Here is a 15,998-nt window from a genome sequence, read left to right as displayed (position 1 = left end):
TTGACTGCCACTTTGGACCCTTTTCTGGAACTGGCATCTTAGTGGGCTTTTTTTTTTCATTGGATTTTTGTTGCCCTTGGTCAATTTCCTTCCTACAAAAAAAAAAAAAAAAAAAAAAAAAAAAAAAAAAAAAAAAAGTTAACAGGCAAACTGCTTGCTTGTGCACACAGGCAATATCCAATCATCTGGACGGGCCTTTATTCTATCATGACTCTTAATGCCATCCTCACCACTCAGAAACCCTGAACCAGCACCTCAAGTTTAGCAGGCTTGTAGAACTTAAAATAGCAAATACAAAATAAAAATATTATAATGTTTTTGTTAAAAGTGACTTTGTCTTTAAGAAATAAATTTGTTTACAAATATTAAGTATTTGTAAATGAAGAAAAGAAATCATGTCAAAGAAATGAAAATGATCTTACATCTTCACAAACAATGAGCTGGAATAGCTTGTCATGGTCTTTATCGTAGAATGGAAGGCGGCCAACCATCATCTCATACAGGCACACTCCATAGCCCCACCAGTCAACACTTCGCCCATAATCATTTTCTCCAAGCACCTGCAAAAGTAAAAAGTTTGGGTAATGGAAGAATTTTAAAATGCATATTGTTTAGAAAGGGCTTCAGTTTACCCCTTTTCAAAGTAAAGAAAAAAAAAAAAATCCTGCAAAAGAAAGCAAATAAATCTGTGAGATAAATTTATATGTAATTTGCATTTTCCTTACAGCTGAAGTGGTATCCAAGAACAAGTCTATGAAAAAATAAGAATTACTAAGGAATAAAAAAAAGATCCTTTCAGTATATTTTTTGTATGTGAAAATTCATTCTAAATGATAGAGTTTCAGGCCTTGCCTCCTCCCTTTCAGTGAGCTTTTATATTATAATGGTGAATAATAAGACTGTATCCAAAAGCCAAGTGTTGGGTAAATCAACTGGTATGTATTCTATACATGTGTGTTTCATCTATAAAGATATGAAAGAGATGGATGTGTTACTTCTCTTCAAAACAAAAATTAAAAAGAAAGGTAATTGTGAGTTTGGAGGGATGAGTGGAAGGGGGGGCAGGTGTAAGTGGAGAAAGAGTGAGAGAAAGGCTTGTGAATTATGTGAAAGTATAAGGAGGTAAGAGATGAAGATGATGACTAACAGAAATTTTCAAGTACAGTTATCTCTCCAATATGTATCTTGATTTATGAACAGCATGTCTGGATATTACATTTGTCCAGATAATGCACATGTCCTATTGATTGTTGTCATTTACTAGACATTGATATGAAAAATGGTACTATGCAGTATTACATACATGTACAACAAATTCCAAGATGAGTTTCTCTGATGACATTTCTGTCACAAATGCTTACTTACAGAGATTTTTGTACCTTTCTCCCTCTCTCTCTTTGTCTTGCATCTGCCCCAATACACATAATGACATTTTTTCTTCAATGTGATTCATATGTGATCTCTATGTGCAGGTGTTGGATCAATCCTCATAGTGTAGGGAGACAAATGTCAAATTTCCTCATTTCATATGATAATATGGCATATATTTCAGTGTATAAGATGACACCTGAATCATCCTAAAAAAAAAACTGAGTTACCCTATACGCCAAATACAAAAACAATGACCGTAAAGTTTTACGCAAAATACCATTGTAAATAAACAACAAGCTTATATTATGACTCTTGGGAAAGTTAAACAGTAAAATAGGAATCCATTTTGAGAAAATGCACAGAAACATTCCCATTGAAAAGTGTGTCAACAAAAATTTAATGTAGTACAACTGCAACATTCTGCCAGCATTGTATACAAACAAACAAAGCAAGAGGCTGTGTGAATATTCCCCACTTTTTCCCAAAGCTGAAGAAGAAACTATATAAAGGTCTTCAAGGCATGGAACCCCAAGCAAAGCAGTAAAGGAAAGCAAACTGGGGAGTTGATGAATCTCTCCAGCTTGCAATGTTGTATAGGGAAGTCCATATACTGAAAAAAAAAATTCAAGAATGTTGGTGTATCTAATCAAAAGAAACATGATATATAGAAGAGGATTGCAGCCAATGGCCTGACACACACAGGCAGTGCAAGACAATGGTTTGTTTATGTTTGTGAAAACTGATCGTACTGCACATAATTTTAGACTATCTTCATCCATTCATCCTTTTGCATGAAAATGTACAAAAAGACCTGGTAGGAACTTTGGTTTAGGTTTAGTATTGTGCATGAAGAAGATGATACCTTATTACTGATTATACATTCGAGGTATTTTATTCATTGTACTGGTATATTACTGTCTCAGCTGTCTGGTACTCACTGACCTAAACTTCACCACAGATGGTTTGGTAGTTTGAGTGTCATCTTATACCACAGATATCAGCTAAAACCATTATCATTAAATTAAAACTAAAATTTGGGGGTCGTCTTATCTGAAGGCAGTCTTATCCACCAAAATATACAGTATTATAAAGCATGTGCTTCATGGTAGAGGCAACAGGTGACTGCATAGGAGAGATGTGCCCATAAATAAGGGTCAGCAGGAACATGGACAACTTCTGGTTGTGCAGGTGCATGGAACAACAATAACAAATGTGAGCAATACCAATCAGTAAAAAATTACTGCATGGTTGTGCAGGTGCATGGAACAACAATAACAAATGTGAGAAATACCAATCAGTAAAAAATTACTGCAATTATATACATGTCCTCAAAGAGTAAAAATAAATATGTGCATACTATGTATAGTATACATATTTCACATGCTTCCTTATTCACATTTCACATGCTTCCTTATTCAAAGAGTTGAAGTCATAGAAAGGAGGATATAGAAAAGCTGGCAAGAAGTTCCAGAGTTTAAAAGAAAAAATGATGAACGATTGAGAAAACTAGTTAACTCTTGCATTAGAGAGACGGACAAAATAGGGGTGAGAGAAAGAAGAAAGTCTTGTGCTGCAAGACCATGGAAGGAGGGGAGGCATGCAGTTAGCAAGATTAGAAGACCAATTAGCATCAAAATAGTGGTAGAAGATAGCAAGTGATGCAACACTATGGTGATGAGAGAAAGGTTGAAGACAGTCAGTTAAAGAAAGGGAGTTGATAAGATGAAAAGCTTTTCATTCCACCCTGTCTAAAATAATGGTGTGAGTGGAACCCCCCCATACATGTGAAGCATACTCCATACATGGACAGATAAGGCCCCTGTACAGAGTTAGCAGCTGGATTTAGGGGAGGGACAAGAAAAACTGGAAGAGATGACACAGAACACCTAACTTCATAGAAGCTGCTTCAGCTAGAGATGAGATGTGAGGTTTCCAGTTTAGAATATAAGTAAAGGATAGACCAAGGATGTTTGGAGGATGTTCAGTATATAAGAGGGGGACAGATGAGTGTCACTGAAGAAGACACAATAATTATCTGGAAGATTGTGTCAAGTTGATAAATGGAGGAATTAAGTTTTTGAGGCATTGAACTTGCCCTGCCCCAATCAAAAATTTTAGAGAGAGATCAGAAGTCAGGCATTTTGCACCTTCCCTGTATGAGCTGTTTAATTCCTGAAAGGTTAAATGTCTATGAAAAGACATAGAAAAGTGTAGAGTGGTATCATCAGCATAGGAGTGGATAGGACAATAAGTTTGGTTTAAAAGATCTTTGATGAATAATAGGAAGAGAGTGGGTGATAGGGTGGAATCCTGAGGAACACCACTGTTAATAGACTTAGAAAAAGAACATTGACCACCTACCACAACAGCAATAAAACAGCCAGAAATTAAACTCCAGATGAAGTTACAGAGAGAAGGATAGAAACCATAGGAGGATAGTTTGGAAATCAAAACTTTGTGCAAGATTCTACAAAAGCTTTTGATATGTCTAAGGCAACAGCAAAACTTTCATGAAAATTCCTAGAAAAAAGGATAACCAAGATCAAATTACAAGAAAGGAAAGCCAGAAGATCACCATTACAGCAGCCTCAACAGAACTCATACTGGCGATCAGATATAAGGTTGTGAAGTGATAGATGTTTAAACATCTTCCTGCTGAGGACAGATTAAAAAATTTTAAAATGGTAGTTTGAATGATTAGGGCAGTCATCCTTTTAAGGAACAGGCTGAATGTAGACAAACTTCCAGCAAGAATGAAAGGTAGATGTTGGTAGACAGACTTGAGGCCAACAAGGTTATGAAAAACATCACTTGAACATAAAGATTATGTTTGGATAAACCACTTGTTTTTCAGAACACTAATCATGCCAGCTTGCCTGCAAAAACACACACAAGCAAATGAGAGGTGTTGTAGTACTGCAGCAGCACCACAGTGCTGCATCATGCCAATGTGTATGTCTGAATAATTAACCAGACATGTGTCTGGTTTAATATCTAGGCAGAGTTACATCTAGATGTTGATGAGTCCAATCAATGAACATTGGGGTACTGGAGGGATTACTGTATTAAAAAACCATACATGAGATACTTTTTACAAGTTACCCATCAACTCTGTCCAGCATTAAGTGATGAAACCTACACCACACAAATTTAAAAGTTATGCTATCATATAAAGGCAGGTCCCAATGATATGAGCAGTTAAGTTCCATCTGAACTGCTCCTATACCGAATTCTTGTATGACAAAAGACATAACAAATGGCAAAAAAAGGGATTAGGATCTGTGACCCATGTCAAAGGGAAGCTTTCGAGCTAAAACGTAAGACACCAAACACAACAAACGTATTTTGATAGAGTCTGGCACAAAGCTTTGATTTCCAAACTACCCTCCTACTGCTTCTTTCCTTCTCTCTGTAACTTCATCTCGAATTTCCTTTCTGACCGTTCTACTGCTGCTGTGGCAGATGGTCACTGTTCTTCTCTTAAATCTATTAACAGTGGTGTTCCTCAGGATTCTGTCCTGTCACCCACTCTCTTCCTATTATTCATCAATGATCCTTTGAACTAAACTTCTTGCCCTATCCACTCGTATGCTGATGATACCACCCTGCATGTTTCCACATCTTTTGACAGACATTCAACCCTTCAGGAAGTAAACAGTTCACGCAGGGAAGCCACAGAATGCCTGACTTCTCATCTCTCTAAAATTTCTGATTTCGGTAGAGCAAATTTAGTATTGTTCAATGCCTCAAAAACTTAATTCCTCCATCTATGAACTCAACACAACCTTCCAGACAACTATCCCCTTTCTTCATTGACATTCAACTGGCCCCCTCTTCTACACTAAACATCCTTGGTCTGTCCTTTTCTTATAACCTAAATTGGAAATTTTATATATCATCTCTAGCTAAAAAGCTTCTATGAAGTTAGGCATTCTGAGATGTCTCTGCCAGTTTTCTCACCCCCACCAGCTGCTAACTCTGTGCAAGTGCCTCATCCATCTATGTAAGAATGCTTCACATGTTTGGGAGGGTTTCCACACATACTGCTCTTTTAGACAGGGTGGAATCAAAAGCTTTTCGTCTCATCAACTCCTCTAATCTAACTGACTGTCTTCAGCCTCTTTCTCATTGCTGGAATGTTGCACACCTCTTGGTATCTTCTACCACTATTTTCATGCTAACTGCTCTTCTGATCTTGCTAACTGCATGCCTCCCCTCCTCCCACAGCCTCACTGCACAAGACTTTCTTCTTTCTCTCACCCCTATTCTGTCCACCTCTCTAGAGTTAACCAGTATTCCCAATCATTCATCCTCTTCTCTGGTAAACTCTGGAATTCCCTTCCTGATTTTGTATTTCTACCTTCCTATGACTTGAATTCCTTCAAGAGGGAGGTTTCAAGACACTTATCCTTCAATTTTTGACCAGCACTTTGGACCCTATGTAGGACTGGCATCTCAGTGGGCTTTTTTTTTTTTATGGATTTTTGTTGCCTTTGGCTGGTGTCCCTCCTAAAAAAAAAATAAAATAAAATAAATAAATAAATAGAAAAAAAAAAAATCTGTAACATATCTGTATCTGTTGGTAAAGCAACCTGAAAGAGAAAACAGCATGCAAAGAACATGATTTCATATTAGTTACACATATAAAATGTGCATGACACTAACCAATGCACAGCTAATGTGTCAGGAAGGGTAACTCACTCACCACTCCTGTGCCCCTAAACAATTTCTACCTTCTTTGCGAGTATTATTGGTACTCTAGCTCACTCAGCCTCAATGCCAGGACTCGCTTCAGAACTCACTGGCTGCTTGGGAGGCATAGTTAGCACTTGAGAGGCAAAATAAGGCACAATCTATACACCACATCATGCACAACCAAGCACTGATCAGTTACATACAGCACTGTACAATGTACTTGTACTGTATTCTAAATATGCTTGCAAGCAGAATGATGATAGAGGACAAGTATAATAATGACCAGTAAGGTCATAAGAGTGAGAGTCAGAGAAACACCAACTTCAGTTTAAACTTTAAAAGAGGATTGGCAGGAGAATGCATGGTAGGTAAGGAGGGGTGTACAGTTCTCTTTCAGCACTCACAAACTCATTCCTGTGCATGTGAATCACTGTACAGTCAAACCTCAGTTTTTGTATACCCTAGTTTATGGAGGGGGATTCCCCCTCCAAACAATAACTTCTCCCTCTCCCCTCCTCCCCATCTTTCATACACCAACAACAGTTTTCAATAAAAATAAGTGATGTTAAATGTTGACTAATCCATTTCACTAGTTATTTATATTTACTTCTCATTGTTTTCTGTATGTAAAACTATAGTTATTCTCTATAAAATGTGTTTTTTGTAAATATTTCTGGATGTCTGGAATGGATTAATTGGATCTACATTATTTCTCATTGGAAGTATTGCTTCAGTTTTCTTACATTCGGTTTTCATCAGACTTTTTCAAATGGATTATTCATGAAAACTGAGGTTCCACTGTACATCACCATACAGCAAAGATGTTGTGGGGAGGGTGCAGGAGGGTGTGCATTTCAAACTTTGTAATTTTACTCGCCTCAGACAGAAGCTCATATGATCAAATTTTTGTATCATCAGTATCTCATATAAAAGGTACTCGTATAACAAATGCTTGTATAACAGAACCTCCTGTAGTGTGAGTTCTTTTGTGATTTGTCAATAAGTTCTGGAGATATCAGTTTGTGGACAGTATAACAGTCACACAAAGCTTTGCCACTAATCTGCAAGATCCATCCACCTGAATGCTAATGACAGAGTTGAATCTCAGTTACCTGTTTTTCATATCTGATGTTACATAGGTAATTGAATCATAAGACATTTTGACATTAACCAGAGAAGTTTGAAAAGATGTGTAAGAAGGAGATGAAAATGAATAAGGCTATGAGTGAAGTAATGAAGTGTACAAGAATGATAGACGGAAAAACTAATTTTGGTTTGAAATGTAGTAGGAAGTAAACTGTTGGAGGGAATGTAGAAATAGAAATAAAAATAAATATAGAAATAAATGGTACTTTATTGCAGGTTGCTTCTAATGACTGCAAAAAAAAGAGGTGAATTATTATCAATGCATTGTATAGATTGAAACAGAATATGGGAGTGTGAGAGAGAGAGAGAAAGATGAGGTGCCTGAAGAAAATGTGTGGAAAAATACATATGGATTTGCTACAAAAAAGAACTGATGTTGAAGGTGAATAAGCACACTATTGCTCATTACAATATTTTATGCTTGGTGAAAAGATATAAGAAGTTACTGATGTAGAAGATACCTAGACAGGATATGGGAGGTATAAGGTAAAGGATGAGATCAATGGGATAGGTGGATAGAGTGAAACACATTAGATATAATGGTGTAAGTTAGAGTAGTTGCACATGACAGAGATCACTGAGGAGTTATGAATGCATAACCCTGTAATGTGGTGCCCAAACCTAACAGTAGCCTCCCAGTAAACAGCTTAGGCTCACAGGCGAGATTCCATATGCCAAGCTTGGAGTGTGAGGCTAGTGTCCTGCCACTGTATTAGCCAGAGGATAATGACCTTGCAGCTGGATTGTGAGGAAATATCAATGGATGTGATTCTGAGGTTTATATACACCTCATATTGGATACTTCCCCTTAGTGGGCATGATGGGTTCACATGAAACATAAATCCTACATAAGTAGTAAATCTGAAGCCTCAGCCATGTCTGAAAAACAAAGAGACAGAACATAAAAAGGAATATGATAGAGAAACTTGGGAAACTTACAGATAACAAACAATGAATGTCACCTTACTGTACAAAATTTCTAAAACACACTTCTTCTAATACCTCTGGTGCCAAGTATTCTGGTGTGCCACAAAATGTTCGGGTGGTTGAACCATAAGAGATGTCTTCCTTGCAGAGCCCAAAATCAGCTATTTTAATGTGCCCATCAGCATCCAGTAACAAATTTTCTAACTGCAATTAAAAAAAATGTATTACATGACTTTCATTACTACTTAAGAGTATAATGAATTATATATATTTCAAGACCAAACTGTTACAGTTCATCCCTAGTTATATGGTAACCAATTATATGACAACCCAAAATTTTTAAGGGTAAATAGGTTACATCTCCAACTATCCATACCATACCAAACAATCCTTCTTAATGGTATACTTATTAAAGATAAAACAGTAATATTAAAGAGGTGTGTTAGGGCAAAGGTGTATGTTATGTGGGAGCAATGAGGGATGAACTAAACCTTGCATAGCTGGTTAAGGATGGCTTCCAAACTTGTTAAGTAATCTGATGATACACAAATCCTACCACTATCATGTACCCAATATAATATAATGCAATTCAACTCTGGCTACCAGGAGAGCTGAGCCTTTATTTATCTACAAGACATTAAAACATAAAAGAATACTGCTGTTTCACTGTTATTTATGTCCACATGCTCTCCTAGCTCCAACAATATAATTTTCTTTAATAACAATGTCATCTTCTTGTGATCTTTACCTCTTTGTATGATTTTTTATGTTATTCTTCTTTTTAATTACTTCAGCACATTTATTTTCTGTCTCTTACTAAGTTTGCTCTTTCCTTATTTCCACTTGTTCTCACAATCAAAGCTTCAGTGTTATTGTCCCTTTCCAACCCTGGTAGCAGCAGAGGAATTTCTATATTTCTTTACTGTAATCAAAATGACATGATATTTCTTGAATTCTGATGAGGGACCTTCCTTCATGTTACCTCCAATAAATGCATATGGACATGAAAAGAATATTTTCATGCACTCTGGTCATGCAGCTGTTGTTTATAGTATATACAGCACAAGATATGCCCCACATCAGAATTTGGAATACAATTCTATTCAAATTAAGAGTTAAAGGTAATACAAAAATGTACAATCACTACTGCTGTCCATGATATTGGAAAACAAAATTGAAACAATGAAGTCACAAGTGTATAAAGAAATGCAGGAAATAAGCAAAGGGCAAATTAAGTAATATGGAAAATAAGAGTGGAAAGCAGGTAAAAGAAGAAAGACAAGGAATAAAATTAATAATAAGAAAACTCCAGAAATCATACACTGCAATAGAAGTCACAAGATGTGAAGTAGCAGTAGTTTTTGATACCTGATATCTTATTCTTAGTATCTAAGACAGTTCCTCACTTTAAGGGATTTATATTAGCCTGAAAGTTGTCATATAAGTTGGAACATACAGTAATTACATATATTATCCCATACTAAGAGTTCAGTTACAATAAATTTTCTGATAAATATATAAATTATTCAGTGGGGGACACTAACTACTGATAAACCTCATATTTTTTCAGCATTGTTTTCTTATTAAAAGGAATTGCCTTTTCTTATGCTTATTACAGAAATTCATCACACAAAACAAAGAAATATATACACACCTTCAAGTCACGATAAATAATTTTTCTTTCATGCAAATAACCAAGTGCAAGACATATTTCAGCTCCATAGAATCTGGCTCGTTCTTCAGGGAAGAAGCGCTCCTGGTTGAGGTGGAAGAATAGTTCTCCACCATTTACATACTCCATCACAAAGCAGAGGCGATCATTGGTTTGGAAGGAATACTTGAGGTACTGAAACACAAGATCAAAATTACTTTCCAAGTTAAATTTCTCAATGTGCATAAAATTTGGAATTACGTAATTTCTTGTTTTTACATAAAAACAACACATATAAATTACATGAGTAACAAAATTAATCATAAATGCACAAGGAATGTACAGCAAAAGTCTTGTCTTTCGGTATCCAACATTTTGGAAAACAGTGTTTTGGCACTTTTGCAAAATAGTCCCATTCCGAAAGTCATCTGACCTTTCGGCACTATATTTCCAAAACATATTGGCATGTGGCAAGTTCAAAAATGGTGCCAGGGTGCCAAGATCGTCTGCAATCACATGTAAGCTCTTGTGCTGACTGTAGCACCCGACGGTACGATGATGTGAGTGATGTACAAGAGAATATTTTTGGTATAAACTTGGAATATATGAATCAAGTACTAGACTGAGGAGGATAGGAAAGGAATGTTAGCAATCCAAAGCATAACAGGCCCAGAGTAAAAAAATGAGAATAGGAGAACGAGTGTACTGTGTTTATGCCATCATGTTTATCTTTCCACTCTGTCTTTGTGAATGAAAATCCACCAATGGTTAAGGAGCAGACTGGCCACCAGCTCATTTTGTGTGAAGAATTCTGCTGCTTTGAAGACAAAATAGGAGGAAAGTGAGGAGGAAGAAGAAGAGTCTGAGAAAGTTTATTGGGAGGACACTAGAAAAATCTCAGTTTATTCATCAATTTTGCTGAGGCCAAACTAGACTACATTTTGGACTTAATTCATCCTTACATTAGCCTTATATTGTTTTATTTTCTAGAAATATGCCTTGGAGATGTCAGCTGTGTTTTATGCATATAAATAAATAAACTGTAGCCCATATTCTCATTTATTCATAGCTAATATAGCTGATGAAATTCACGTCTGATCTTTGGCATATTCAATGTTTCACCATCTGTTTAGTCCTGTAAATGTTGAAAAACATGACTTTTACCGTAATAAGGAAAATGCAAATTGTATCAGTTCTGAAAGGAAGACTGTCAAGGTCTCTGAAAGCTCATTGGTGTGTTTAGAGTAATTAAGGGAGGGAGAGAGAGAGAGAGAGAGAGAGAGAGAGAGAGAGAGAGAGAGAGAGAGAGAGAGAGAGAGAGAGAGAGAGAGAGAGAGAGAGAGAGAGAGAGAGAGAGAGAGAGAGAGAGAGAGAGAGAGAGAGAGAGAGAGAGAGATTGAACGTTTATTCATTGCTTACAGCTGTACAATATTATTTACTAAATCTAAGTTAACAGTTATTTACTTCTGAAGCATGCCATTCTGAAGCTAAGCTTTTTAGGCAAAATTAAGAGAAAAAAAAACAGCTATAATAATAATACCTAATAATAATAATAATAATAATAATAATAATAATAATAATAATAATAATAATAATAATAATAATAACAATAATGGTAATAGAAATAATAAAAATAATAATAACAATAATAAGAAGAACAGTAATAAAAATAATAATAATGAAAAAATATTAACAATAGTATCATTAATAATTTTACAATTATTATGTAACAATAATAGGTAGTTATTAAGTCAATAATAATAATTATGATAGTCTAGAAATAATAGATTAGAAATTATTAACAACATAAGTGTCAGTAATAATCATGATGATAATTATAATAATTTCATTAAATTCAATTGTACTGAATTTTAATAATAACAATAATTATAATAATAACAATAATAATAATGATATAATAATAATGATAATAATAATAATAATAATAATAATAATAATAATAATAACAATAATAATAATAATAATAATTATAATAATAATAATAAAAATAATAATAAAAAAATAATAATAATAACAATCATACTAGTAATATTATTATTAATGATAGCCATAATGGTAAAATTAATATAATAATAATAATAATAATAATAATAATAATAATAATAATAATAATAATAATAATAATCCAAACAATGAAGCAATAGGTATGAAGTTCACATTAAGGGAGGGCCAGTATACCTAAGAGTAAAAGGATATAGTAGTATCATTTTTATAATATAGTGTACATGATGAACCAATATAAGTTTGTAAGTTTAACAAGTATGATACAAGAGATTTATAGTATTTTCAGTAGGAATAACAAAAATACAGTTCTTATATGATTACTGTATAGTTTCATTCATCAAATTTTGACTGCATCCGAATTATATCAGAATATTAAGATGGAAGAAAGATTAATTAATATTTTTTTTTTTTGTAGGAGGGCCACTGGCCAAGGAAAAAAAAAACTCACTGAGATGCCAGTCCCAGGAAAGGGTCCAAACTGGTAGTCAAAAATTAAAAGATAGGTGTCTTGAAGCCTCCCTCTTGAAGGAATTCAAGTATTGGGAAGGTGGAAATACAGAAGTAGGCAGCAAGTTTCAGAGTTTACCAGAGAAAGAGATGAATGATTGAGAAAACTGGTTAACTCTCACATTAGAGAGGTGGATAGAATAGGGGTGAAAGAAGAAAGTCTTGTGCAGTGAGGCCACAGGAGGAGGGCTGGCATGCACTTAGCAGGATCAGAAGAACAGTTAGCATGAAAATAACAGTAGAAGACAGCTAGAGATGCAACATTGCAGCAATGAGAGAGAGGGTGAAGACAGTCAGTTACTGGGAAGTCCTGGAGAAAACTGAATTAATCTCCTTGGTTGAGAAGCTCACAGAAGAAGCCTCTCGAACAAATAATATCCTCAGGTCCCTCCAGCAGGATAGGGACCTGATCATAGAATACAGGGAGGTGTTTGCGTCAGTGCTCAGACTTGCTGACAGGCTCATCGCCTCCAAGCAGCGCGAGGCAAAGGTTGTCTCATGCACACAAGGAGTCAGTGCTCTGCCAGAGACCATAGACAGACACTGGAAGGAGGTCTGTCAGGGCTCTGAGTGCTGGAGGGATTGGTGGAATTCAGGTAGGCCGAAACAACTGCGGCACGCCCCTGAGCTCGCCATCCCACCCACCCAGCCAGGCAATCGAACACCACCGGAGATTACTCCCAGCAGTACATCGTTAGCCGAACCCCCACCCCCACCCTCCACTACACCTGTCTCCCTTCCTACAAGTTCCAGCTTAAACACCTCCACCACGCAGACACACAGTACTGCAACCTCCACACAGAACCAAACCCACACCAATACCTTGCCAGCAGTACTACTGACTCCCCCAGCAACACCAGCACCAGCCCCAGCCCCAGCAGTCCCGGCTTCCTCCACGAGCACCGCTGGCAACACCACCACCAGGAATAAAAAAGTATAAAAAAAAAGAACCGGAACAGCGAGGTCAGAGGAGCCTCTACCACCCAGGGAGCCGGCCCCTCAAGGAGACAGACCCCAGCCAAACCCACGCAGATCTGCCGGTACTGCAATCAGAAGGGCCACAGTATTGAAGACTGCCACACCAAGACTGCTGAGCTAAGGCAGGAGCGACTGCTATGGCAGGTCCTTGCGGAGAAGGGATACTTGGCCGCAGCCTCCACATCAGTAACAACACACTTGCAGCCCTTTCCGCAGTCTCACCTGTTTTCAGCTCAGCCTGTTAACTGGGGCCACACCTAGGGCTGGCAATGGATCCCGCCTGGCCTTTGGTACCCCCAACTGAGCCCTGTCACATCCCTTCAGGCCGGACCACAACTCCCTCCAACATGGTAAGGCCTGACCGCCACCGCCACCAATTCAAGGTTATCTCCGCCAATGTACGTGGTCTTCGAACGAACATAGGAGAACTAACCCACAACTGTGTACTACGACACGGTGCAGATGCAGATGTGGTGACGGAGACCTGGCTGAATGGAGAGGTGGAGCCACCGTTCGGCAAAATAGGTGGCTACACTCACTGGGCCAGGAGAGACTGACAGGATAGAGCTGGAGGCGGAGTGGCTGTCTGCTTCAGGGAGAGAGTGCAGGCACAACAACTCGACATGGACACACCGCCTCAGCTGGAGGTGATGTTCTTCCGGGTTGTGCTGGCCAACCACTCTGCCCTCCTGCTGTGCGCCATGTACCATCCCCCCGGCAGGGGCCTGACTCGCTCCTGTACCTCAAGGAGGTCCTAGATGTCCTCCTTGTGACTCACCGCTGCCAACACATCTTGCTTGTGGGCGACCTCAACCACCACCTGGAGCGCGACGCCTACGAGAACCTCCTGACGGTGCAGGGCCTGAAGGACCACGTGACCTTCCCCACTCATGAGTGGGGCGGGACCCTGGACCCCGTCATATCCGACCTGGAGGAGGACACACTCAGCTGCCACCAGCTGGGTCTCGTGGGCAGCTCTGACCACCATGCTGTCCTGACCCAGGTGGACACGGGTGTGGCTCGTGACGAGGCCACCACTTGAACAGTCTGGCTATGGGATAGGGCAGACTGGGGCTCCCTTCGCCGAGACCTGCGCAGGACTGACTGGCCTTCGATCCTGCAGGGTGGAGCGGAGGTACAGGCGCGAGCCTTCACTTCCTGCCTCTTGGCGCTCCAGGAGCAACATGTGCCCCACTGTGAGTTCGTCGCCAGACCAACGGATCAGCCTTGGTTTGGCTACTGCTGCCGCGTTGCTGCGAAGTATTCTGCGTGGCTCCGCTACAAGCAGAGTCCTACTCGGCGCAACAAAGACCAACATTGTGCGGCCTGCAAGAGGATGGTGATGACCTGCTGGTGGGCCTTAGGGAGGTGGGAGGAGGACCTGCAGTGCCAGCTAGGAGGCCCTGGAGTGGGCAACAAGACTTGGTGGTCCCTTGTTAAGGGCAGACTGGGCCTCAACTGTCAAGACACTGTCCTTCCTCTCATAAGGCCCAACGGAACGGTGGCCACCAGCAGCAAGGACAAAGCCCAGCTGCTGGCCACCCTTTTCGCCGGGAAGATGGAGGTGGACGACCCTGAAAGGTCACTGCCTCTTCTGGAGCAGCAGTGCAGAGAGACTGTAACCAAGGTGGAGGTGATGCAGGGGCTTGTCGAGCGTCTCCTGCAGGGGCTCGATGTACAAAAAGCTACCAGTCCCGACAACATCAGCCTGCACGTTTTGAAACAGTGTGCCTGCGAGCTGGCTGTCCCCCTCACCACAGTCTTCTCTGCCTGCTTACAGGAAAATACCTGGCCCTTAGTGTGGCCCGGGTAGTTCCTGGTCTGACCTAAAAAATTATTGACCCATCTCCCTGCTCTCTGTGGTGGGGAAAGTGTTCAAGAGGGTGGTGGCAGATGTGGTGTGTCGCCAACTCCAGGACAATTACCTCCTCTCGGACCAACAGTTTGGGTTCAGACCTGGGCGGTCCAGCTCTGATCTCCTCATGCTCCTCACCGGGGGCTGGTAGGACACCCTTGACGGCGGCCTTGACTCTGTTGTGGTGGCCCTGGATATAGCGGGCGCTTTCGATAGGGTCTGGCATGGGGGCCTTCTTGAAAAGCTGAGGGCAAAGGGGATCCAGGATGACCTCCTTCAGCTCCTTGGTGACTACCTCCAAGGAAGGACCCTCCAAGTCGTTGTCAATGGGCAAGCATCCAAGTCCCTCCCGGTGAGAGCGTCAGTGCCACAGGGCTCGGTGCTGGGGCCAGTCCTGTGGAACATCTACGTGGACAATCTTCTCCGACAGCTGCTTGCGGTCTCAGCTTATGCTGACAATTGCACTCTCTCCTGTACCTATCCTCAACACGAAAGTGTGTGTGCTGCTGAAGATCAATCGGCAGCTTGGGGTGATACAGGAGTGGGGGGCATGCTGGCAGGTGACCTTTGCTCTGGAGAAGACACAGGCAATGGTAGTCTCTCGATCCCCTGCTGCCAAGCCAGCAGTGGAGGGAGGGCTAAGCTTTGGTGGCCTTCCTCTCGAACTCCAGGAGTCCATCAAGATTCTGGGGGTGGAGGTGGATCGAGGGCTGCAGTTTGACTGCCACGTCAAACACATTGCCTTTAAGGCCTCACACCGAGTCTCCTCCTTGAGGAGGGTGGCCAACTTGCTTGACAGGAGAGGGAGGCTCTTGCTCTACAAGGCCCAGATACGGCCTTATT

At 39.8% G+C, this 15,998-nt stretch overlaps 1 protein-coding gene across 1 annotated transcript in view; it reads right to left on the bottom strand.

The window, feature by feature from the left end:
* Positions 1–15,998, bottom strand: part of LOC135106742 (RAC serine/threonine-protein kinase-like) — a 181,323-nt gene that overhangs the window by 66,129 nt on the left and 99,196 nt on the right. Inside the window, exons 7-9 of the mRNA XM_064016010.1 lie at positions 9,794–9,985; positions 8,215–8,343; positions 423–560 (exon numbers count right to left, since the gene is read on the bottom strand). Of these exons, the coding sequence (XP_063872080.1) occupies positions 423–560; positions 8,215–8,343; positions 9,794–9,985 (459 nt within the window). The remainder of the gene's footprint in view (positions 1–422; positions 561–8,214; positions 8,344–9,793; positions 9,986–15,998) is intronic.

This window comes from Scylla paramamosain, chromosome 14 (genome assembly GCF_035594125.1).
Source record: "Scylla paramamosain isolate STU-SP2022 chromosome 14, ASM3559412v1, whole genome shotgun sequence".
Taxonomy (NCBI): domain Eukaryota; kingdom Metazoa; phylum Arthropoda; class Malacostraca; order Decapoda; family Portunidae; genus Scylla; species Scylla paramamosain.
The sequence above is the reverse complement of the archived record's forward strand: the minus strand, read 5'-3'. Positions and strand labels throughout refer to the sequence as shown.